Source organism: Engystomops pustulosus, chromosome 7, assembly GCF_040894005.1.
Source record: "Engystomops pustulosus chromosome 7, aEngPut4.maternal, whole genome shotgun sequence".
NCBI classification, from domain to species: Eukaryota; Metazoa; Chordata; class Amphibia; order Anura; family Leptodactylidae; genus Engystomops; species Engystomops pustulosus.
Genome location: NC_092417.1, coordinates 132281551 through 132307770, shown reverse-complemented (window position 1 = coordinate 132307770; position 26220 = coordinate 132281551). Strand labels below are relative to the sequence as shown.

The following is a 26220-nucleotide window of genomic DNA, read 5'->3' as shown; positions in this document are numbered from 1 at the left end:
GTGGTCACAAGAGCTTACAATCTATGAGGAGGAGAGGACACAGGAGATGACAGTGCCTGTACAATGGTCACAAGAGCTTACAATCTATGAGGAGGAGAGGACCCAGGAGATGACAGTCCTTGTACAATGGCCACGAGAGCTTACAATCTATGAGGAGGAGGACACAGGAGATGACAGTGCTTGTACAATGGCCACAAGAGCTTACAATCTATGAGGAGGACGACACAGGAGATGACAGTGCTTGTACAATGGCCACAAGAGCTTACAATCTATGAGGAGGACGACACAGGAGATGACAGTGCTTGCTCCACTGTGAAGTGCTGCGCTTAATACCAGCATCAGCAGGGGGAGCGCAGCCAGGTGCCCTCCATTCCCTCCTGCAGCTACATCTGGACTATAAGACGCACCACTGTTTTTTCCCCATTTTCTGGGGGGAAAAAGTGCTTCTTATAGTCCAGAAAATACGGTAATAATAATAATTCCTATATTTATAAAAAGCACACAGATTACGCAGCACTGCACAGAGCCTGCTAAATCGGTCCCTGTCCCCCAATGGGGCTCACAATCTAGTCAACCTACCACAAACACATTTATTTATTCATACAAATAGCATTATATATCAACAGAAAATGGTACATTAACAGTTTTTTGGAGATTTGTTGCATTATTGACAAAATAAAATGACCAATATAAAACCAATTTAAACCAATAGCAATAAGGAATTTATAGACAGAGGCGCATTCATGCAATTTTGATTCAAATAGAGAATTTTTTTTTAATTCAAAAAAATGTGCAACAAACACAAAATAATTAGTTTCACACCTGCTAAATGTAATATATGAACAGTGGAAGTTACGGTAAATAGATAACTTATAGTGATGTTCACATGAATAAATCATCATAAAACTGAAATAACCAAAAATCTACTTTTCATGTAGAAATTTTAAGATGGTCACATACTGCTAAACTCATAAAAAGTAAATGCAACCTTAAAACCTATATATTTTAACTGAAATCGTGCATTTGTCTTTGTTAGTAGTGTGTTTGTATTAGCTGTTGTTAATAGCATGTACCATTTTCATGCAACTTTGTGTCAAACACAAATTTTTTTTTAAAATGTATGAAAACGTACATTCCCACATAAAACTCACATTATGCCCTCCCTCTGATGCCCTTTTTTAATTTTGCGTTTGCTTTGTTATTTGCTTCCCTTTCTTTCAAAATCGATAACTTTTTTTTATTTTTCCATGTACACCGCTTTATAAGGGCTTGTTTTATGTGTAACTAATTGTATTTCCTAGTGGCAGTATTTCATTTTCCATGTACTGGAAAGCAGAAAAAATTTACAAATGTAGTGAACTTGTCGAAAAGACGCTTATGCAACATTTTCTAGTGGACTCTGTTTTACGGCTTTCACTGTGTGGTCCACCTCCCCTTTATTCTTTGATTCAGTGTGATTATGAGGATACGAAATGTATATAGGTTTTAAAAAATTAAAATCTTGTTTACAAAAAATGTCTTCATTTTGTCATATTGTGACACTATTAACTTTTTTATACTTTGGTGTATAGAGACATGCTACCATTGCAGGGATCACTTTTAATTCAATATTTTTTATGTGTTGCAAAATGAGAAAAAAAGTGTATTTTCGGACATTTGGGCACTATTTAACATTACAGGGTTCACTGCCGGGAAAAAACATTTATTATATATTGATTGGGCATTTTGAAACGTGACAATACCTAACATATTTATGATTTTTATTATTTATTTATTCTTATGTCAGTTGTAGGAAAAGGGCTGTGATTTGAACTTTTTTAGTTTTTTTAACATTTATTTGTACTTTTTAAAATTCTTTTTTACTATATTTCTAGACCCCCCCACCCCACCTAGGGTATTTTAAGTGCTGCCATCACATTTAATAATGCAGCTAACACCTGCCATGTATAGAGCAGACTCAGCCTTAACCGAAATGTTACATCACATTTCAGAAAGGGCTTAAAGGGAACCTGTCACCAGGAGACCCATTTTTAGCACTCCCCCAGTCCCCACCGAACACAGTACATACACTGCCAAAGTGTTTTTGTATAAAAAATTGGTTTTACAGAAAAAAAGATATGTTATATTGTACCTTTCATTAGCATATGCTGTGTGACTAGACAGTTGCCTAATGGGAGGGGCTGGAAAGGAGCAGTTCCCCCCCACCCTTGGGAAACATGTGACCTTTTCAAATATATGAATAACTCACCACACTCGGGATTGGCAGTAGAGCAACAGGGAGCGTCGCTAAGCCAAGTGATGGGTGTTTTCATATATTTGAAAAGGTCACATGGAGAAGCTGTTCCCCAAGGGTGGGGGGGACTGCTCCTTTCCAGCCACTCCCATTTGGCAACTGCCTAGTCACACAGCAGATGCTTATGAAAGGTACAATATAACATATCTTTTTTTCTGTAAAACCAATTTTTTTATACAAAAACAATTTGGCAGCATATATACTGTGCTCTGTGGGGACTGGGGCAGTGCTAAAAATGGATTAAAAATATTATTCAACATAAACAAGAATTTACACTCCCAAAAATGCTTATACCAAAAGCCATGCAGAACTTGTATTGTTGTAATCCACAAACATGTTAAAAAAAATATATACCACAAAGTAAAAAGCTCCTATCCTGCCAAAAATGTTTTTAATAATGCACAGCCTACCATGTATAAAAATATTACGGTACATTATAATATACAAAACCACCTTTATGCAACTTTATACAATCGGTGGTTCGACGACATGTGCCGGTGGTCCGAGGATGAGGTGGGCCCAAGGCGAGGTGCGCTCGCGGGCGGCCCGAGGATGAAGTGCGTCGACGGGCATGCCGAGGATCAAGTACGGCTGGCCCATGGTCAGAGAATGACAGGCACCGGCGGGTGGGCTAGGGGCCTGAAAACCAGGTGAGCGGGCAGGCAGGCTGGGGGCCCGAGTACAAGGTGTGTTGCGCAGGCCACAGTCCAGAAAATGTGGTGCGCCAGCCCGAAAATGTTCTGCCTCAGCGAGCAACCCTAGCGGCAGGAAGGTGCCCACTGGGCAAATGGAGGTGGGAAGGCCGGGGGTGGGCAGAGTGTTACGGGCCTGGCAGAACGGCCTCGACAAATTTTATTACTGCCTCTGTCCCGGGCCCCTATGGGCTACGGCTGCTATGGCTGCTGTTATGCCACTGGATAGAGGTATTTATTGTCATTTATTGTCCTGGCATTAGAACCTAGCAGAACTGAAAGAGATTGGTGTTCACCTCTGATTGGCTGGGAATTGGAGAGAGAGATAGTTTAGGTCTGTGCGGAGACATTACTAGTTGGTGTGGAGTACAGAGCAGGGGTGACAGTAGATGCCTGAGTGTACCTGTGTCTACAACTGACCTCAAGTGAATCGTCTTATAAGCATAACAAGAGAACACTAGTTGCAATTGTCTCCTGACTGAAAACTGTTTCCTGTCAGAAGCAGACCTGAAGTGACTGAGGCCTGACTGAGCTAAACTGGACTGCTGAAGTACTAAGCATTCATTTTGGGTACATAGCGATTGTAGAGATCTATAAAATAAAGTACTTATCTTTGGAAAAAAAATAACTTGTGGGTATTTGATCTTGTATTCCTCACCCCCTGTTTCATCTCTTCTCTCTGCTCCTTGCAACTAGAAATATTCTGACATTCAGACACTTGATAAATCTGCCCCAATATGTTTGAAAAAATGAATAAACTTTATTGCTAACATTTTAAAATGTGTCCATATAAAAGGAAAAATGGCTACAGGACGGACAGAAGTTTACAACAGCCAGGAACCACAGTATGCAGGCAATCAATGACTAACAATGTAGCGCATGCTTATCATACAAAGTGTTGCAATGTCATATAAGCCCAACCGCTACACAGTAATAGTAACCTAGTTGCTGCATTCACGGCAGCTGTTAAAGTGTGTATTAGTAGCAGAACATGTGTTGCTGTGGACCAGGTGTCTACAACCATCGTTTCAACCCGCCCTTGAGAAAGAGTTAGTTTGGAACAATCTTTCACCAAGATGCCACTACAGTTCCCTCCCTATGCACGTTCACAACCAATCATAAGCCCCACTCTTTCACTCTGCAAAAAGGCATTCCTGAGAGAGGTTGTGTCCCTTTCCGCCTTCCTTCTGATGCCGGTTCTGTGTAACCCAGCCTTCCCTGAAGGATTAGCATCGGGCGCCTTCAGCAATAGATTGGAGCTGGCCGATTTAGTGTATTCATTTCCGTAGTGCTGAAGAGGGGTTGAATAGCTCATTCACTCATTGCCTTCTATGAGATTCCCCTCCTTTGCAGGATTATGTGCCACATTATGTGACAAAGTGGGAAAGTGACCTTAATATTACTTTCCCTTACTTCTCCAGAGACAGGCTTTTTGTATTTGCACATAAGTCCTCACTGGCCTGTAAATAATAGGAGCTGGTCTGCAAAATCCTTTCTCGTTGGTATAATGGGGCACATTTACTTACCCGGTCCTGTCGCGACCCGCGAGGTGTGTTGTCCGACGAGGATGAAGTCCGGCGTGATTCACTAAGATCGTACGCCCGATATGCTGCATGTGTCGCTTCCCCACTGAGGTCCGCCGGAGTTCACCTTCTTCTTCCTGGTGTATGTGAGTGCATGGCTTGCGACACAATTTAAAATCCCGGGCTTAGTCTGAATCAGTTGGGTTGTCCGACGGCCACGCCACCCGATTTGTGTCGCATGAAAGTTAACACGATTTCGCCAAAATCCGATTGTGTGCGCCAAAAACCCGTTAAATGCACGGCAAATCAGAAATTCTCGGGAAACCCGATGGAAATGTGGTGTGCAGACCCTTAGTAAATGTGCCCCAATGTGTTTAGTTGTCTTCACAAAATGTTCCCTTCTACATCATAGACTGTAAGAGCTTATTAGCAGGGCCTTCACTCCTATTGTTTCATATGACTCTGTAATGCCTTATTGTATTTGTACATTTTTACCAGAATCCGGAAAGCACTATGGAATTTAACCCCTTCCCGCTCCCCCCTGGATCCGAGCCGAACCGGCATCATGAAACACGGGGTGCCGGCTGTAACTAACAGCTGATACCCCAGTGTAACACCCGCGGTAGGAGTGGGCTCCAATTGCGGGTGTTTAACCTGTTAAATGCCGCAGTCAGCGCGATTGCAGCATTTAACCTGCCTTCCGGGGGTCTTTCCCCCACGATTGCCCCCCCCCCTGCCTTCTTCGGGGGGCGCCAAGCGTTGCTATGGCAGCTCTGGGGTCTGCCTGCTGGTAGTGCCTGAAAGATGACGTCGATGACATGTGCATAGGTTGACACTGCTAATACCCTGCAATACATTAGTATTGCAGAATATTATCATGAACAAGCAATGATGTCATGTCCCATGGTGGAAACTTAGAAAAAGTGAAAAAAAATCTTATTCAGTAAAAAATAAAGCAATAAATCAATAAAAATGCCCATAAGCCCCATAACATATAAAGAGACATATAACACAAAAAAAGGCAAAATCATAACACAAACCTCACATATATGTTATCACTGCATCCGTAACTACCCGTAGAATAAAAGTAAATCATTATTGAACCTGCACGATGAATGCCATAAAAAAAACTGTAGAAAACCAGCCAAAAATTATGATTTTTGAATTCCACAAAAAATGCAATACAAAGTGATCAAAAAAACATATGTACTCCAGAATGATACTGGTGCAAAGTACAACATGTCCCGCACAATAAAAGTCATCAACCGGCTCCGTAGCTAAAAAAGTAAAGATGTTATGCCAATTGGAAGACTGCAATGCAAAAATTATAGATGTTTCCCCACATTAGCCTTTTATTTGCCAAATTTAGTCAAACGTAAGAAAAAATATTCAAGTCTGGTATCCCTGTAATCGTATCGACCCATAGAATAAAGATAACATGATTAATAGGCTATACAGTGAACACGGAAAAAAAAAGGAAAAAATCTTGTACAGAATTGATGCTTTTCTACTCATGTTCTCAAAAAAAAGTTCCATCACATGGCCCCAATAACGAAAAAGTTAAAATTTTATAGCCTGCAAAAGGGGCCAATGAGGAAACTAAAATCCTGGCAGTTGTAGGGCTCTCCTTCTCTCTTGCGCTTCGTTGTGCACCCATAAAACAAGTAACTGCCACATGTGGGGGATCTATGTACTTGGGATAAATTGCATAACAAATTGTACGGTGGGTTTTCTATTTTTGTCTTTTGGAAATGTGTGGCTTGACATCAAAATAAATTATCCAGAATATATTATCCAGACCTATCAAAAATTATGAAAATGTAAAGTAGACATATGGGAAATGTTATTCCGCAACATATTTAGGTGGTAAATCTATCTGCCTGAAAATGCGATGATTTCGATTTTTTTTTTTTTTTGTACATAATGCAAATCTTATCAGCCAACATTTACCACTAAAATGAAGTACAGCATGTGGGGAAAAAACAGTTTTCAAAATTGATAACCATATAAAGCGAGTCAGTATCCAAAAAATAAAGCTGAGCCTTAAGCTACAAAATGGCTGCATCCTTAAGGGGTCAATGGCGCTATATAAATAAAGATTATTATTATTTCTTCCAATTGCTGGAGTTGTTCCCATGTAGAGAGCTTCTGGCAGGAGGTGCCTAGATCAATTTTATTGTTGCTTCACTATGCAGCCCCATTCTCCCCTGAAATGTACCTCCCCTGAGATCTACCTACCCTACTCTGACATCACAAAAGCTATCTTTTGTCTGGATGATGGAGTACTTGACTTTATCCCTATATGGTACTCAAAATAAATGTGCAACTGCCTTGCGCGCTTGGGTCGGGTTCAAAGGTTCCTCAATCTACAGGTTACTTCTAGTTACTTCTAAGTAAGTCTCTTGCACTATGCTCTGCCTTTCAGAGTTCTTGGTTGATCCTGGCTGAATCCTTCCTCCTTCCCTCCCATCCCCCACTTTTTTTAATATTAATATTTTATTTAAATATTATAATTAGTTAATTTTATTTATTTGGCCTTTTCCCTTTCTTAATTTCACATGTAAATTTAGGTAATATTTACTATTTTACTTTAGCCTGCTTCATTATTACAGCAATATTCTATGTGACACTGTATATTATTTTTGGATCCTCTGATGGCCCTGTTTTATTTACCTTCTTAGTGCTCCATGATGTAACTGTACATTATGGTGCCATTAAACATGTATAAAGAAGGCTCACAGGCTGAGCCCTCTTCATTCATAGTAGGTGTTTGTTGCATTATGAAGCAGACACCCACTGGTAACACCTGCGATTGGAGCTGGCACCAATTGCGCATGTTAACCCATTAAATGCAGCTGGCACAGCCACCTGCAGCATTTAAATGGCAGTGGTGCATTGGCGTCACTATTTTGGCTGGGATTGTTGCTCCCAGTGAGCGGTGATTGGTGAGCGGTGATCCATTCTCCTTGACAGACTTTATTCTTTATGAATCTCCTGGACCTGTTATTAGGCGATATCTGTAACAGTGTACAAAAGGCTGTTAGCTGTTCCGGCCATTGTGTAGTCAAAACGTGCAACTTCCCTGTGTCCAGTGCGGGCCTGCATCACATTCGCTTCCTCTACTTCTCTGACATGATCCCACACATTGGTGCTGGCAAGGGATAGATAGAATGGGCAACCAGAGCAGTGCTCTCAAAAAGATTGGGTGAAGTGCTTCTCCTGATCAGTAAGAAAATAGTCACTCCTGAGTGCAGTATTTTTTTTTACCAAAAACAAACATAACCTACTGATTTTTGTTTATAACATTGACCCAATGATAGAAGATGGGTTTTATTCTTTTTAAGTATCCTATATTCAAGAATGGTAATTATCTCTTAATCTTAAATTATTTTTTCTGCTGTAGATCGCACAGAGGCTCTGGACGTCTGCTGGATGATACGAGGCATAGATGGAATTTGTTCACATCAAATGAATAGCCCTCAGTTATCACTGAATGACTGCTGCTGTCGACAAGGTCAAGGTTGGGGTCCACGGTGTCTTTCCTGCCCTCCAAGACATGGTAAGAATTTCAAAAATACAGAAAGGAAAATGTATTAACTGCATTACAAAAATGTTTTGCAAATGTATTTTTGAAATTCTTTTTAAACTTCACAATCACCAAAATCTTGCTTCTGATAGTTGTGTTTGCATGATGTCGGTTTTTAGGAAGGTTCTTCTCATTGGAACAGCCACTTGTAGACAAAATAATAGAAACTGTATTAACTGGTGCTGTGGTTTTGCAAGTAATACCACAGAACAAAACCACATGGCCATTATCAATCTTGTTCATTGCCGTTAATGGCAACAAAACTATGAAGGATTCTAAATAACTTCAATAAAAGTACCAATAGAAGAGATAGCACTCTTGTAATTGGCAAAGATGTTAAATTTCTATTTCTAAATACAAACCTCCTATTTCTAAAACCAGTATAATATATTGTTCATTTGGAGAGATGTGTTAAAAATTAAAACATTTACTATTAACATTTATATAAGCATAAATTTCCCACATTTAATATAAAGGATAAAGGTTATTCAAACCAATCAAATGTTTGAATGTCCTAGCATCAAACCCCAAATTCACTATGGGAATGAAGGTACTAATCATACAGGCACCAACCATTCAAATCAATTGCCCCCATAGGTTTCCACAAACTATCCTTTATGTATGAGATTCTGTACCTTACCGTATATGCTATCTCTCAGTTGTGACTGGGATTGTTTACAATGTATAATGCAGGGTAGATAAATTAAAACTTAACTATTATCTAAACTATGATAAAACTATGAAAGATGCAACACAAGTACCTAATAAAGAGAAAACTAGGCTAGAAGTAGGAAGGCTGCACAAAGCAACCATGAGGTTGTAAATTGGCTGCACTGTCATCAGGGAAGCTAAACACAGTGGGGCACATTCGGAAAATACACAAAAAGTGCTTTTTCCGTGTATAATGCTGCATGCAGTAATTCACTAAGACCTTGCGCCAGAAATCACGCCAGAAATCTGTCGCTTCCAGGCACTGGCCCGACAGAGTTCACCATGTGACACAATTTGCAAGTTAAATACGGCGCTCGGTCAGAATCAGTCAGACAAACCGACGGCACAACCCCTAATTTGTGTTGCGGTGAGGCCAGCGCAGCTGTGCCACAAAAGGGTTGCGCGTGACACAATAGCACTGCATACACTTCTTAAATACCTGTGCAATCAATTTTAGCCTAGAAGAGTGTGCACAGTCCAACAAAGGCCTTAGTAAATGTGCCCCAGTGTGTTACTGCATGGGCTTGATAAAGAAGGGGCTATCTTAATGAGCACATAGCCACCGTTAGTGGCTCCATTCGGAGCCAAAGGTATCATCGGCATTTAGCATTTAGCCGGACTCCCACCGGAACTGCTAATGGTGGCTATGTCCTCTTCAAGATAGGCCCTCCCCTGAGAGCCATATGCACTAGAAACACATTGGGACTTATGTGGTATTATGTGGGGCTCTTTTTCAGCTGGAGCAACCCGTGGGTACTGTCCTTGTTAGGACAGGAATCTTTAAGCCTAGGGACATATGGTAGTGTGCATGTGTTACATTGTGTGACGATACTAAACTTAATCATGTGTGCAGGCTGTTTTGTCTTTATTAAGTACTTATGTGGCATCTTTCATGGTTTTATCATAATTTAAGTAAAAGCTAAGTTTTAATATATCTACCCTGCTTTATACATACTTGACTAGTATGGATTTGTTTAGGCGGACTGACAAATCAATACAATTTCAAATGGCACAAAAAAACCAGAGTAGACACTTTGGAGTGTGGTTGGACTTCGCTGGTAGAAGAAGGGGTAGCCCACACTATTCCTTCAAATAAGTAAAGGTGATTAAAAATATAGAATACACCTGCACTGTCCTAGTAATATAAATGCTAGCTAACGTGGTACCTGTGATGGAGCATGAAAACTTCCAGATGGTAATTGTATCCAGTCCGAATTCCTGTTATTCACCTGAATGGTCCAAAGAGGTTTCTGCATCCAAGAAATTGGTATATAGATGAGGTTTTACAAGTGGTGCACTTTGAATAAGTCAGCAATGATGCACAGCAGCCCCGGCCGGTGTCTGCAACCCACTAAACAGTTTCGTTGGAGTGACGTCACTAAATCTACGGGTCGTCCAAAGGAACACTTCTCCTCGACGTGTTTCGAAAGTCACGGCTTTCTTCGTCAGGAATGAGAGGTATGTGTGCCACACCATGACGATCCTCTTTATATAGGATTTGGTAACTGCAAACATTGCTGGTATCCATCGTGTACCTCACCGAGACAACCTCAGGTTGTATTGTTTACAACCCTTATTGTGTGTATCTGTTTGTCTAGTTTATTGTTTGTCTGCACTTTGACATAGGTGCCCAGAGGCATGCAGTCAGGCATTTTGGGGGGGCAGGAGTTTTAGGGTGCACTGTCGTATCTGCTGTAAGAATTCTTTTATTAATGTGTTTTGACTGAAATTTAAAAATACTATTTTGTTCTGGATTTAATTTCAGCTCTGGCTTGCTCTGTATCTCATAGTGGAGCAAATTCATTCTGGGAGTTCAGTGCACATCATGTGAAAAGAAAGTCACGTAGAGGTATTGATTTATTTACTTATTGATTGTCAATATTTCTTTATTACTAGTAGACATTGTTTTTATGATAAATAAAAAATAACAAAATACTATTCAGTTTTTGTCTTTGTTGAATAGCAACTATTCTTTTTATTCAGGTAAAATAACATGACATCTTGTAAAAAGTCCTTTTTAAAGCTAACCTTATAACGTTTATACCATAATGAATTAGTCAAATAAGGCACACATGAGGCAGTAATAAAACCAGTTAGAAGAATAACAGGTAAATAAATAGTACAATAACCCCTTCAAAATATTTAATATTACCTAACATTTAAAAAGTCAAAAGATTGATCCCGATGGTGGGAGCTTTAAACCAGCCATTCAATACACCTCTGTAACAATAATGTCCCTAGCAGCTATGTTGCCTTTATTGCTACTGTGTTTAGCTCTCAAACCTGGCTAAATTATTATTATCATAATGTACCACTGCATGTGGTAGGCCTTTAAAATAGCTACATCATAAATCAGCCGGCTGTGCAGGAGTTTTAATAGGTGTTCATTTTAGCTTTACATATTACTAGTATTATTTTAATATTATTTTTTATATTATTGTATGTGTAATAATAATAATACTTTATTTCTATAGCGCCTCATACTCAGCATCACTTTACAGACCATGGGTTTACATATAGAAATAAAATAACACATTACAGAGTAATAACACAATCAGATGAAACAATAGGAATGTGGGCTCGCAAGAGCATGAGAATGAAGGGGTGACCCAGAAGGTGACTTGCAAAATGGTCCAACCATTCTTTAAGGGATAAAATAAATAATGCTTCCATGCATGAAACCGAAAATTCACAGCATTTTATACACACTACACAGTGATCATCAAAGGATATTAATCTGTTGTTTTAAAGTTTTTTTTAATATCCTTTGGTTTCATGCATAACATCATGTCTGACGAAGAGAACTAGTATTCTCGAAAGTTCACCATCAAATATACTCAGTTAGCCTCAAAAAGGTATCGCCTGATTTCTTCACTCTTCTTGGCTAACACAGTACAAATCTACACTACTAGCAGAGCTGAGCAGTGCCTTGTCAAATGTACTCACTGCTTGCAGGCACCAATTTGCTCTGTTCTTTATGCTGGTAATATTTGCCAGAATCAGAACATAGAAAAGCACTGCACAGATCAAAAAAAAGAAAATCCAGTATGGTGCGGGAACGAAAAGAAAAGCCAGGAAAGTTATTTATTTTTTGACTATTCTGGTGTCTCAATTATTATTGTCTGTTCTAGGGAATCTATTATTATTATTGTCTGCTCTGGGGTTTCCAGTATTTCTCTGCTCTAGAAGTCCCCATTATTATTGTCTGTTCTTGGGTGTCACCATTATTTTTATGTGCTCTGGGGTCTCCAGTGTTTGTATGCTTTGGTGATTCCAGTATTATTATTATTGTCTGCTCTGTGGGACCCCAGTATTAGTGTCTGCTTTTGGGTCTCCAGTATTTCTCAGCTCTGGAAGTCCCCATTATTATTGTCTGCTCTGTGGTCTTCATTATTATTTTCTGTTCTCGATATCCCCTTTAATATTTCCTGCTGTGGGATTTCTCAATTATTAATATTTTCTTTTATGGGGCCACCTTTATTATGATATGTCTCCTCCGGTTTCTCTATTATTAATTGTTTGGTTTGGAGTCTTCCGGGTGTCTCCATTATTTTTGTCTGCTTCATCTTTCTGCTGTGGTGGTCTCTTCATTTTTATGGCTGCTTTGGGTATCTTCATTATTATTGTTATCTGCTCTGGGTCTCCATTCTAATTATTGTCCGCTCTGGTGTGTCTATTATTAATTGTATGGTTTGGGTGCTGAGTTTATTGCCTGGTCTGTGATCTGTATCAGCTGTTGAATGCAGTATTTGCTTTCTGGGTTGATATTTATTACTGTATTGTGATATTTTAAAATCTTGAGTTGGCTTTATTGCGGCTCTTGGTACATTTAGTGTCCTGGTTGGCCAATTGCATACAGTTTATGCATCTTTGCTCTAGATGCAGTAAGTGTGGAAGATGTTGCCTTGTCCTTTAAGATGGGGACATAAAGAATGAACATAATACCTAATTACATTTACTTACATTTATTACAGAAATATTACCTTTTTCACTACTTAAATGTGTTATAATACAATTTCCATCTATCCTGTTAGATGGTGAGAGCTCAGAGGAACTATCTGAGGAGTGTCATTGTGCCAATGGCCGTTGTGTGAAAGGTTCACATGGAGTCACATGTGAGTGTCAGAGTGGCTTCCAATTGGACATCACTAGAACACGCTGCAATGGTGAGCAAAAGCAGTAACAATTTATATGTTATTAGTAATATTTGTGTTTTATTGTCTCTCTTCCCTCTTCCAGCTATTTTATATCACTTTTGCAATCTTTTCTTGTTACAGACAGTAGAGACTTGGCTGCAATAATTTATGATCGTAACATGGCAAGCGGATTCACTACATGTCTAGCATAAAAGAGATTAAAATGACTAACAATCTACCTCTCATTTTGACTGGTATTGACCATTCATGCTGCTGGGTAGCTTCCAGCAACGTGAAGACAGTAATATTTTTATTATGAACACTACTCTTATATTTAAGGTAAAAAATATATATACTTGAGTATATGCTGATTTTTTTCAGCAGAAAAAATGTGCTGAAAAACCCAAACTCTCCTTATACTCGAGTTAAAAAAAGTCAATAATGGCCCGCAGGTCTTCCCTGTGATCTGGCTGGCAGCGGTAGGTCCATGCGGCGTTACAGGCTCTGACGCCGGACGCCGCCGCCATAATATGCTTGAGGAATTGGAGAGAAGACCAGTGGGGGCATCGGAAAGATGAATATTGACTGTCTATATACAGGGGCAGGGAGCTGTCTATATACAGGGGCAGACTGCTGTCTATATACAGGGGCAGAGGGCTGGCTACATACAGAGGCAGGGGGCTGGCTATATAATGGGACTGGCTATATACTGGGGCAGGGGTCTAGCTATATACTGGGGGAATGCTGGCAGGCTATATACTGGGGCAAGGGGCTGAATAACAATATACTGGGGAGGCTGTGACCAATGCATGTCCCTAGGCTTATACTCGAATCAATAGGTTTTCCCAGTTTTTGTGGTAAAAGTAGGAGTTTGCTTATGCTTATATTCAGGTCGGCTTATACTAACATATATACAGTTCTTTTAACTTAGAGCAAATGAAGCATAAGGCCGTTACCAGAGCCCCTCCTACATGCCTACATGCCCCCAGAAGCATTTGTAATACACCCCCTTCTCTTCTGGCTATCTCCCTCCCTCTGTCTGTCAGAAATATTACGACAGCACAGAGCTAATACTCCCTGCTGCTGTGATATTACAGCAAGCAGAGGGGTGAGAACTGAAGGAGTACGGGGCATGTTACAAAGGCTGGCTGTATACTACTGGGGGCTGGCTGTATACTATATGGGGGCAAGCTGGCTGTATATTACTGGGAGTTGGCTGGCTGTATATTACAGGGGGCAGGCTGGCTGTATACTGGGGGGGATGTGACCAATGCATTTCCCACCCTTGGCTTATAGTTGAGTCAATAGGTTTTTCCCAGTTTTTGGTGGTAAAATTAGGGGCCTCGGCTTATACTCGGGTCGGCTTATACTTGTTTTTACAGACATAAAATACAATATCATATAACAGTACTTTATTGATCCCCTCGGGGCGAATTCTTTACACAATTTCTATACAGTGCTCAGACATAATTGGACAAGTCACTCTGAATAAGCCCTGAGTTAAAGATTTGCAGCTAGAAAAATTAAATTTAGCAATTTATCCGTAATGATATTTTGAGTGAATACTATTAGATGTGACGTCTTGTAAACTTAAAGGAGTATTCTCGTCTCGGCATTCACATTCAATTTCATTAATCTGCCATTTATATACATTTCTTCAATTAGATGTTATTAAAAAAAATGTACCTGTTTGAAGATAATTTCTAATAAATGTAGTGACATAAAACAAAAGGTTTTTGTATGTGAAATATCCAGGAGTTACTGCATGTCCCACAGCCGTCCTGTGGTAATGATTGCTGAAGCCAGGAGGTCAGGCAGGACTCCATAGCGCATATCTGGCCACTGCTGTGAGGTGCAAATCTGAAGAAGCCATCTCGTTTCTAAGGGACAACATGGCTACATTTATGAGAAATTATCTTCACCCAGGAACATTTTTTTTAATAACATCCAATTGAAGAAATGTTTACAGATGGCAAATGAATTAAATTAAATGTAAATCCCCAGATGGGAATACCCCTTTAACAGTGTTCTTTGACAAGCCCATGTTTAAAGAACATCTACCATCAGGATAAAAGATTGTAAACCAAGCACACTGATATATACTGGTGTGTGCCCCCTCTAGCAGCTCTTTTTTTAGCTTCTTATGCCCTTGTTTTTACATAAAAAGGCTTTGAAAATTATGCAAATGACCCTGGGGATCCAGACTCCATAGATGTGAATGTAGCCTGGAGCTATGAAAGCTAAATAAGAAATTAAAACAGATCCTGCCAGAGGGGGCACACACCAGCATGTTAGTGTGCATGATTTACCATTCATCCTGATGGTAGATTTTCTTTAAGTGATGCCTAAATATGAAAGACATAAAGTAAAACAGCTTTGTCACAGATTTATGTAATGATTATAACATTTTTCTTGGTTTGATAGATCTGGATGAATGTCGACAAAAGAATCCAAGAGGAGCGCTGTGCAAAAACAGTCGTTGTATAAACACAATGGGGTCATTCCGATGTGTGTGTAAAGCAGGTTACACACGATCACGTCATCCTCACATATGTGTGCCACAGAGGAAAAGATAGCATGGTACTCACTACTCATCACTAGAACATCACTGCTGTGCATCAGCCAGTACTTTTGTGCCTCAACTCAGAGCAAGACTCATGAAAGCTCCATTGCCGAATGTCAGATGTGACGGGAATTCTGAGAAATAGTGAATCTTTGTTCAGCCTTCAACTAGTTTAACAGACTCATATTGTCTGCATATTTATAAAGAGGGGACCTATATACACCCCTCTTGTACAGGCATAATGTAAGGACAAGATAATGTATCCACATAGTAAGGACCATTGCAACAGTGTCCATATTTGTATATAGGTGTATACAGGTTCAAAAATATTATATTTGGATGCATGAGGACAATGGTTTTAAAATTTAGTTTTTTTCTTGTCATTTAGATCATAATGTATATATATAAACTTACATTATTTAAAGGATTTTACAGTTTCCGACAACTGAATTAAAAAGACTAATGCACTTTTAAGGCACGTATACCTACATCCACTGACCACTTGGCTCCCAACCTAAAACATTAAATAAATAATATGCAGCAATGGCATATATCAATGTTTCTTAAATTCATATTTATCTTTGCATCATTTCTTCTCCCCCCCCCTCTCTATTTATAAACAGCAATATGCAAATGTTTGGGCACCCCTTGTCAAAATCGATGTTTTGCTAATTTTTACCAAAAAAAACGAATACACCATGCACCATTAAAATCTGCTTAATTTTGAAGTTAATCAATAATTAGTACAGCCCCTAAATCAGTAATCACAGCCCCTGAATTCACAATATTTGTTGTAGCTAACTTAAAGAAGTTGTCCAACTCTTCAAAAAAACTAGCAGATGGGCTGAGGTTGTAGGTTTGAAAAAAAGAAAGCTGTACTCACCTCCACTGTCGCTTCCAGGTCCCCGTGTCGCTGATCGGTGCCCCTGTTTGTTTACAGGGGTGTGGCAGCTCCACTGAGTTCGACTTCTAGCAGGCCGAGGTGGCCGGCCTCGCCCACCCGTCCCTATTTCCAGCGCTGTATGCTGCACTGAGATATGGTGATGGGTCGGACCAGTAGCCGAACTAAGCAGAGCTTCCGTGCCCCTGTAAACAAACAGGAGCATGGACCAGGGAAATGGCGGCACGGGACCCCGGGAGCGACGGAGGATGTGAGTACAGCTTTCTTTTTTTCAAACTTAACTCCCCAGCCCACCTGCTAGTATTTTTAAAGATTCGGACAACCCCTGTTAATACATGGTTGATATCATGATATAGTAATTGGTTAATTATTTACGCCACCTGCATATTTCCATTGGCTGCCACAAAACAAAAAGGAATCATCCTTACGTTGTACAGTTATCAGGGAGCTTTTTCCTTTAGTCATATCTCTTGCTTCTGTAACGCCACTTTAACATAGGCATAACATATTTGGGGAGATTCATCATATGTCTCTTAGAGTAGAACTGTTCTAGTTGCCCATGGCAAACAACCAGAGCTCAGGCTTCACTTTCCCACAGCTGTTTATAAAATGAAAGTTGAGCTCTGATTGGTTTCCATGGGCAACTAGAACAGTTTTACCTCAGAAACTTGATGATAAATCTCCCACATTGTTCCCAGTACTTCACATGTGTATTTCTAAACCAGGAGAAAATGCTAAACCTTTTTGTTTCTGTTGTACTCTATTGTGCTTTTGTTAGAAATACATTGAAAAATCGTGCTTGAAAAAGTTTAATATTTCTTTAAAGAATTTTGGAAAAACCTATGGGGCTGGGACATGGATGCCACAAAACAAACATACTTGCTTTGCTTTAGCTCCTACGGTTCTAATCTCTGTTAAAAGTCGGGAAGCATGTGATCTGCTACAGCCGACTGAGTGGTGACGTTCCATAGAAACTTGCTTGAGGATCAGTGTCTACAGAACTTCACTGATTTGAGTGTTCTGTATTGGATGTAGGGGTCACATGCCTCCCGATTCATAAGAGAGTGCAGTGAGAGGTCCAGTGTTGGATCGCTTGCAGGAAAATGATGCAAGTAAGTATTTTTAAGTTACTGGGGGACCACAGGGGCATTCAAATATTTATTTTGATTTTGGACAACCCCTTTAAGATTTAAGATTTTCCTTGTGAAAATTTGCAGTGTCAACTCATTGAATACCCTTGAAGACATACCATGTAATGTCATATAGGAAATATTTTGATAGAAAAATTACCTGTTGTTTAAGTGAAGTTTTTAAGTTAAACATTTATTTACAAATCCAGAAATATTAGTTTTTACTAATAGTGTCCTGAACCCCTGCATAAAGGGGTATTACCAGGAAGACAAGTTAATTAAATAACAAAATAACACATTCTCTAATTCACTGTTATTAACAAAAATACAGCATTTCACAGATATAATTCCAACTTGTCTCTATCAGTTCTGGTGTACACAATTTTGGTTACCCCTGGACCCGACCATGGATCTTCTGAGTTTAGGGTCGGTAAACATCTTTTTTTCTGTTTGACACTGAGCTCCTCTCTGCTCTTTGCCTGTAGCCATTTTCTTTCATGAGCAAACCCATTTAAGCCAGTTTTGTATATTTTTGAATAGCTGTTTCCATATCTAGATGAGAATTGGGATTGATGAAAATATTGGTTTACAAGACTAATTGGTAATGACAATGTACAATGTAACCTGCTGAGTACTTGTGATATGTGGCAGTGTATCTACTAGCCTGAGTAGGAATCAGACTTGAATATGTAAAAATGTATGTAACTGCTTAGTACAAGTACATATAAGTGTCAGAATTGACTACGCGCTGTATCTAATTACAGGAAATCAGTGGGGTCATTTGTACATATTTCCATCACTTATAAATAAGTATACTTTCCCTACAAAAGAAAAAATTATAACAGAACAGGATTACTGTGTTTTTAACAACTTTATTATTTTTGTTGGGCACAATTCACATTACACTTCTGCAAAATTCTTAATAAAGTGACATTAAATTTACCATTTAAAATTGTCCGGATATGGGCCTCTTTGACCGCCGGCACTTTATTGTATTTTAAATTTGTTGACCCTGCCGTGACGTAGGTCTTTTTGTTTCTTTTATAAAATATCTATGCTGCTACAAAAATGCATGCCCCTTTGTGCTCTCTTGGAGAAGAGTCTCCAACTGTACAATCCTTAATCCAAAAATAGTGCTTCTTTTTTTTTATTTTAAACAAATATTTATATTGAGTGAAACTTGATCTACATACGGTTAGTGGTAAACCTCTCTATTTGTCTATATATTACACATTTACTCCAACAGTCTAAGGAAAAAGGCACTAAATGCAACTGGATTTCTGCCGCTCACCCCCTCCTCCCCTCCCCGGCGCCGACATGTGCCCGCCATGCTCTGGTACGGCAGGCACCCATCTGTGTGGATCTAGCCCAAAACTGTAAAACTGGCCTACATGCCCTGACCGATGTCCCCCTTAGTGTAGATGCCAAATGTTTACCTGAGATATTGTGTGAATAGGTTTTAGGACCATCACACTGAGAAGGGTGCTTTGTTTTCATGGAAATGTTAAATACAAGTTACAAATGTAATCTCACTGGTATTACATTCACACACATTCAATACTTTTTGCTACTTGTTAGAGGATGTGTATACATTACATGTATTTATTATTTTACAGTGTAATGTTTTTTGATTGACCTTTTATATCAGAATATAAAATTACATTAAAATATGTTAGTTTTAAATGATACAGAATATTTCCATTTTCCCTACGGAGCTATGCTGTAGTCTTACCATGGTTGTAATGGAATATTTATTGAGCTGTCTAAAAAATATCCCCCATAGGGAACTGATTTGAAGAAAAAGAACAAAATTCTGTCTGGCTTCAGTTATTTTTATGGATAAAGTTTAACGACACAATTTTTAATGGAATTACCACAACTGATAATTAAACCAAAAAATAACTGTTATGTGGTATAGTGACCAAATGTTTTGGAAATATCAGCTATAGGCAGGGCTTTGATAAACTTCACTTTCGTTGATACTTATTGATTATTGGAGACACTGGTAAGTCAGTGTTCCTTTTAAAGTTCTGGGCATTAAAATAAAGACATTTTATATTTTTAAGTTTCAATATGCTTTCAAATCTTTATTTTTGCTCATAATTGTTTTACCTGTGTAAAATTAATATCAACAACATTAGTTTGGTGGTAAACACATTATTATTATTATTATTATTATTATTATTAAACTTTCATTATTCTTCTCTTATATTCATAATATTACAGGCAGTCCCCGGGTTACGTACAAGATAGGGTCTGGAGGTTTGTTCTTAAGTTGAATTTGTATGTAAGTCGAAACTATATATTTTATAATAGTAGATCCAGACAAAAAAAAATTTGTCCCCAGTGACAATTGGAGTTTAAACATTTTTTGCTGTAATGGGACCAAGGATTATCAATAAAGCTTCATTACAGACACCTTACAGCTGATCATTGCAATCTGGGACTATAGTAAAGCATTCAGAAAGCTTCCCCAGAGGTCAGAGGGGTCTGTCTGTAACTATGGGTTGTCTGTAAGTCGGGTGTCCTTAAGTAGGGGACCGCCTGTATTTGTGTTTTTTTTTTCTTTAACTGTTCTGCCAACTTGGTCCTATATTTCTAGGAAATATATTGATGTCCTAATCTTAAAGGCTGAGGAATTATTTGCAATTTTTTACATAAATTTTCTTTATTGAAGAAGCTATTAATTTACCCCTTAGGGACACAGCCTTTTTTCAATTATTTTTTACTCCACTCCTTTTTCATTTTTCCATGTACTGAGCTGTAGGAGGGCTTATTTATGGGTAACAAATTTCACTTTGCAGTGATAGTATTTATTATTCCATGCCTTGTACTGGGAAGTGGGAAAAAAAATTCCAAATGCAATGAAATCGGTGAAAAAATGCATTTGCATGATTTTCTTGTGGCCTCGGTTTTTATGGCTTTCACATTGCACTCCAAATAACATCTCTACTTTTGGTTTGGTACGATCACAGGGATACTAAATTTATATAGGTTTTATTGTGTTTTAATACATTTCAAGAAATGAAAACCTTATGTACAGAAATTTTTTTGTTAATAACATTTTCATACTTCGTTGTATGGAGCTCTGTAAGGTGTCATTTTTTGCAAAATGAGATGACATTTTCATTTAAGTTCCATTTTGACAACAGTTCTAGGGAAACGGGGGGTGATTAAAACTTTTAGGTTTTATTCAATTTAAAAAAATATTTTATAACCCTCCTAGAGTTCTTCAACACTAGGTTGTCTGATTTATCCTACCATATACTGCCATACTACAGAAAGGCAGTATATAGGGATTTTCCAAATATTCTATTCAGGGGCGTTGCTAGGGTGGTAAAAGATTCAGGGCACGGGCCCCAGTGCATGTGTATTGCACTTTCAGTAATGCCCCCTCCTGTACATAACCCCCTCACATGTGGTTGTGCCAATAACAAGGTTACTTCTGGTATATACAGCTACAGAGAACAAAGGAGAAATCACCACATCTTATGTTCCTCATTGTTCCTACATCTTTGTTCCCTGGCAGTGTTATCCTGCTGCCGCCCCTAACAATCTCCCCAAATACTGTAAGGCTGCGCTAACACGTTTGTCTTGCATTTAAACAAAACCAGGTGCTCGTTACCCATCACTTGTGTATTACTGGAAACGCGAATGAGATCAAACCAAGGCCTGTCCTAGTGCCATGTTTGAACACGCTCCAAGAAATGTCCCCCACACAGCCCCCCCATAAGTAATGTCCTCACACAGCCCCCCAGTAAGTAATGTCTTCACACAGCCCCCCAGTAAATAATGTGCCCCACACAGTCCCCCCAGTAAGTAATGTGCCCCACACAGTCCCCCCAGTAAGTAATGTGCCCCACACAGCCCCCCAGTAAATAATGTGCCCCACACAGACCCCCAGTAAATAATGTGCCCCACACAGCCCCCGAGTAAATAATGTGCCTCTCACAGCCCCCCCAGTAAATAATGTGCCTCACACAGCCCCCCAGTAAGTAATGTCCTCACACAGTCCCCCCAGTAAATAATGTGCCCCACACAGCCCCCCAGTAAATAATGTGCCTCACACAGCCCCCCAGTAAATAATGTGCCTCACACAGCCCCCCAGTAAATAATGTGCCCCACACAGACCCCCAGTAAATAATGTGCCCCACACAGACCCCCAGTAAATAATGTGCCTCACACAGCCCCCCAGTAAATAATGTGCCTCACACAGCCCCCAGTAAATAATGTGCCCACACAGCCCCCCAGTAAGTAATGTGCTCACACAGCCCCCAGTAAATAATGTGCCTCACACAGCCCCACAGTAAATAATGTGCCCCACACAGCCCCCCCAGTAAATAATGTGCCTCACACACAGCCCCCCAGTAAATAATGTGCCCCACACTGCCCACAATGTTCTCCCCCTTCCCTAGTCCCTATCATGTTTCTCACCTCACAGATGCAGCTCTCTCTTTCTGTGCGCTGCTTTCCCCTGCAGGTCATGTGATCATGACATCATCACAGGTCCTTCAGCCTCTGGAACTCCCGGAGCCTAGGTCCTTGCAGGGGAAAGCAGCGCCTGCACTCGTTCTCATCACGATCTGTGTCCTCAGACACAGATCTTGATGAGAGAGGGAAGGAATCTCCCGGGCAGCGGGACAGATGATCTGCTGACCCGAGGAGATTCGGGGCACTGGCCAAAAGATCCGGGGCACGAGCCCCGGATCTTTTGACCTAGCGACGCCCCTGATTCTATTACAATGTGCAATAGGCTGTCATGGCAATAGATCGCCGCTCCCCTATGACAAGGCAACTATTAAAACAAAGATGGCGGCGTCCATGTGGTGGCATTTAAGTGGTTAGCACTGTTTGGGCTGTTAGTGGTGGGTGTTTGCTGCAATATTCAGCAAACCTCATGTCTGTATGATGAGGGCTCACCCAGTTTACCTCTTCTGGCAGCTCTTACCTGCTGCTTGATTACAATTTTTTTTAAAAGCATTGTTTTCTTTTCTTTCATAAAATAAATAAAAATATAATAAAAAGTAATAAAAATGATCATTAACCCCTTTTGTGTCTGCATTTTTGGGCTTTTTGTTCATAAATAAGTTAGGTTCCTGAGAGCAGGTTTGCCCTTGTTAGGGCGGTTTTATCTGCTGTAGGTCATAGCCCAGGTCCTTCCCTGGTGTGTCCACTAAAGATGGGCTAGATTGGGGATAGTGAGCATTTCTTTCCTGAGATGGCAGCTATGACTGAGAACTGCTGGCATTATCACAATTATTATGATGAACACCCCAGGCCAGACAGCCGCATGTGCGTTGAGGTGCTGCTGAGGGCGGCACTGGTTGTCATAGGGCCCAACACTGGGGAATGGCAGTGCTGGTGACTCTCTTGATGCCTGTCATTAAGCATAAACTCCTGAAGGGGAGGTGTGTGGAGGAGGTGATGGAGAAGCAGCCCAGTTCAATGAGGCACTGCCATCCAATGCTGTGTGGGGAGGCAGGGGTGTATGGCAGGGCCACTTCAATAATTATTTTACCTGCTGTAAGTGGCAAAACTAATTTCTTCTGGAGCCTATCCACATGGAGCCCCAAAGATCAGTCATTTAGTGATAAAGGTTTGATATTTGTTATCCCTGCACACACATGAAGTATATAGAAAAAAAAAGACTGGTGGTGCATATGTCATATTGCCACTGACATTGTAAAAAGCAGTCTGTGCCTTTACAATTAGCCAGGATGACCAGCAAGTCAAATCTCCAACTCTGACATCTCAATTTCCCGAACTTCGACTCCAGCGCCACCAAAATGGTACCGACTCCGACTCCACAGTCCTGTTTTACTGGTCACTCTACCGCTGCTTAAGATAAATGTGGGGATTCCTTCCCAGTGCCTTATTCCTGTAATCTACAGCAGATGAGCTTCACTACTGTGCAGCACACATTCATCTCAACTAAAAGGAGGATATGAGATGCACAAGCCACGCCGACAGGCCACATGCAACCTGTCAAGCTATGAGTTCCGGTCTGCACCCTGCTGACAGAATCCAATGAGCACTTCCATAACTAATGGCAGATCTTTGGTGCAGGAGGCCGGATAGGTGTAAGTGCAGCTGAGAAGTTCTTATTGCTCCCGGGTCCTCTCCTGCTGCTCTGCTCTGTGTCCTCAGGACTCATGACATTGGTTGTATGCGCTGAGGCCAAGATCCAGAAAAGAGCGCCCAAAGGAGAGGACCTGGGGATGGTAAGTACTTGTCAGCTGTACTGTACTGCTCCCAGTTCCTCTCCTGCTCCTGGCACAGTACTGCTCTGGGTCCTGATGCCTACACGTACAACTATCTCTGGACACAGAAAAGAGCGACACATGGAGGAGAGAAAAATCTACAGTGTGGTGCTCTCGCTGCCTTTACTACGCGGCATAGTCCGCTGTGTGTGATGGTTTGTGGGCCAACTCTTTCAGGCTAAGGCGCAGAGCTACGAAGCGTGTATGAAGGTGAGCCCTCGCAATACAGAATTGGGGTTTGCTGCATATTACAGCAAACACCTACCATTAATAAACACTGATCAAAATAAAAACTGAACCAAAGAATAAAGTAGATGTTTCATTTGGAGCTTAAAGTGAAAGCCATAAAAACTGAGCCCACAAGAAAGCAACACAAATGCGTTTATTGCCAACTTCCTGGTACAAGGCATGGAATAATAAATAACATCACTGAGAAGTAAAATTTGTTAGCAGAAAATTAGCCCTCAAACAGCTCTGTACAGAGAAAGATGAAAAAGTTATAGATTTTTGAAGGTTGAGAGGGAAAATTTAACAAAAAAATCCCGCTGCGTCCTCATGGAGTTAAGGCAGGGTCGCATCTGCCATGAGGCGAGATGAGAATCTCGCCTCAGATGGCAGATGTCCAAGTCCTTAAGGGAGCGTAACAGCCACGGCGCCGCTGGGTCCTGGTTGCAGATAATGGGGGGAGGCATCGAGGCAGGTGTAACTCCTACCGCACATGCGCTGAGCCAGTACACACTTTCTGTCAGCTGGCAGGAAGTCAGGAAGTGTGTTCGTGCTCACCAGGAGGAGCAGTGTGTGACCTTGGAGAGTGGCGGAAAGAAGAGCAGTCGAAAAAAAAGCCTGAGGTATTTCCAGAACTTTGTAAGGGTCACAGGAAGGGACCTTCAGTGGGGTAGGGATCATTAATGCTGCCTTTGTTAACCTTTAGAGCACCAGTGTTGCTGTAAGGGTTAAGCATGCTATAAGTTAAGGGTTGTCTGTAGTCCGGTCATAGCAAGTTAGGCCCTGTCCACAGGATAGGGCCTAACTTGCTGATCAGTGGCGGTCTCAGTGATGGGACCCTCACGGATCACTGAGATAGACTATCGGCGCTTGGCATCAGGTGTGACTGGCAGCTTCGCTCATCTCACCCATTGAACCTGAGATGAGCTGAACAGCCAGTTACGCCTGATACCAAGCGCTGCACTCGTTTATCACTGAGACCGCCACTGATCAGCAAGTTAGGCCCTATCCTGTGGACAGGGTCTAACTTGCTACACCGGACAACCCCTTTTAAGTGCTAGGAGATGGGTCGCCCTGATTTGTTATGCGCTTCTATTGAATCGCATATGATTATTGTGCGATCATGTGAAAAAATGCAAAACACCAGATGCTTCTTACGCATTGCATGCGTTGGGTATGCTGCATGTCACATATTTTTACTACTTTTAGCAACCGAGTGCCCAAAAAGCAACCCCAAACCCCCCTTTATTTATCGCGAGGTGCCAACCAAAATTAAAGCAGTAACTTACAGCTCCCTGTTCTTCAACAATCATATTGTCCTCCTAAGGACAGCAACACAGTAGAAAGATAGAAAATTTGCATCATTTTATCTTCTTTCCAGTGTCCCTCTGTACATAGGAATCATGGGGCCAGCAGGAGGTCCTCCAAAGATAATTCGGCCCTGTCTACACATTTTTCCTCTTCCTACAGTCCCAAGTAGCGAAGTATCAAAATATCACTGAAAGCAGCATATTTTAAGTTGCTTGGAACTGCAGAAAGATTCTGTGAGTCCTGTCTGGTGTGCTGGGGTGATGTCCCGGATGCCCACAGAAAGAGCTTGGAGTGCCGCCTCTGGCACCCTTGCCATAGGTTCGACACCACTGTTATAGACGGCGCCCACATTACTAAGGCTGGGGCTTTGTGCTAGCACCAAGCCCTAATAATTACCCCGGCAAACACCACCACCAGCGTGTTGGGAAGAGTTGGGTACCTGCAGGAACAGATCATCTACACTGATGGTCTGGCCCTGAGGCAGCAGCTGGCTGGTATTGCTAGGCCAAGAAGGGCCAATAATAGTGGCTCATCCTGCCCTGGTACGTCTAGGCTGATGGTTGTATCTGGCTGAAGAATGAAAACGGGGGGGGATTTCACAAAAAAAATGAAAAAAATGATGTGGGGCCCCCCCATATTTTTCCTTCTCCAGCCAGATACAACTAGCAGCAGCCCATACAATCAGGGCACAATGAGCCGCTAGTATTGGCCCTTCCTGGACTAGCAAGTGTTTGTCGAAACACATGTCAGGACGTGTGTCTCGGAACACATGCGTTTTTAAATGTTACAATGCGTTTGGCTACTATAGAGTAGCCAAACGCATTGTAGAATAAAAACACACGCCACATGTGAATGCACCCTTAGGAGGCTGTCACACCAGGGCCGCATC

General features: G+C 40.8%; 1 protein-coding gene across 1 annotated transcript in view; it reads left to right on the top strand.

Moving 5' to 3' along the window:
* The window catches only part of LTBP3 (latent transforming growth factor beta binding protein 3), an 88196-nt gene extending 71841 nt beyond the window's left edge, over positions 1-16355 (top strand). The window contains exons 21-24 of the mRNA XM_072117836.1: positions 7912-8067; positions 10571-10654; positions 12840-12971; positions 15366-16355. Of these exons, the coding sequence (XP_071973937.1) occupies positions 7912-8067; positions 10571-10654; positions 12840-12971; positions 15366-15517 (524 nt within the window). The 3' untranslated portion in view covers positions 15518-16355. The remainder of the gene's footprint in view (positions 1-7911; positions 8068-10570; positions 10655-12839; positions 12972-15365) is intronic.
* The last annotated feature ends 9865 nt before the right edge of the window (positions 16356-26220 follow it).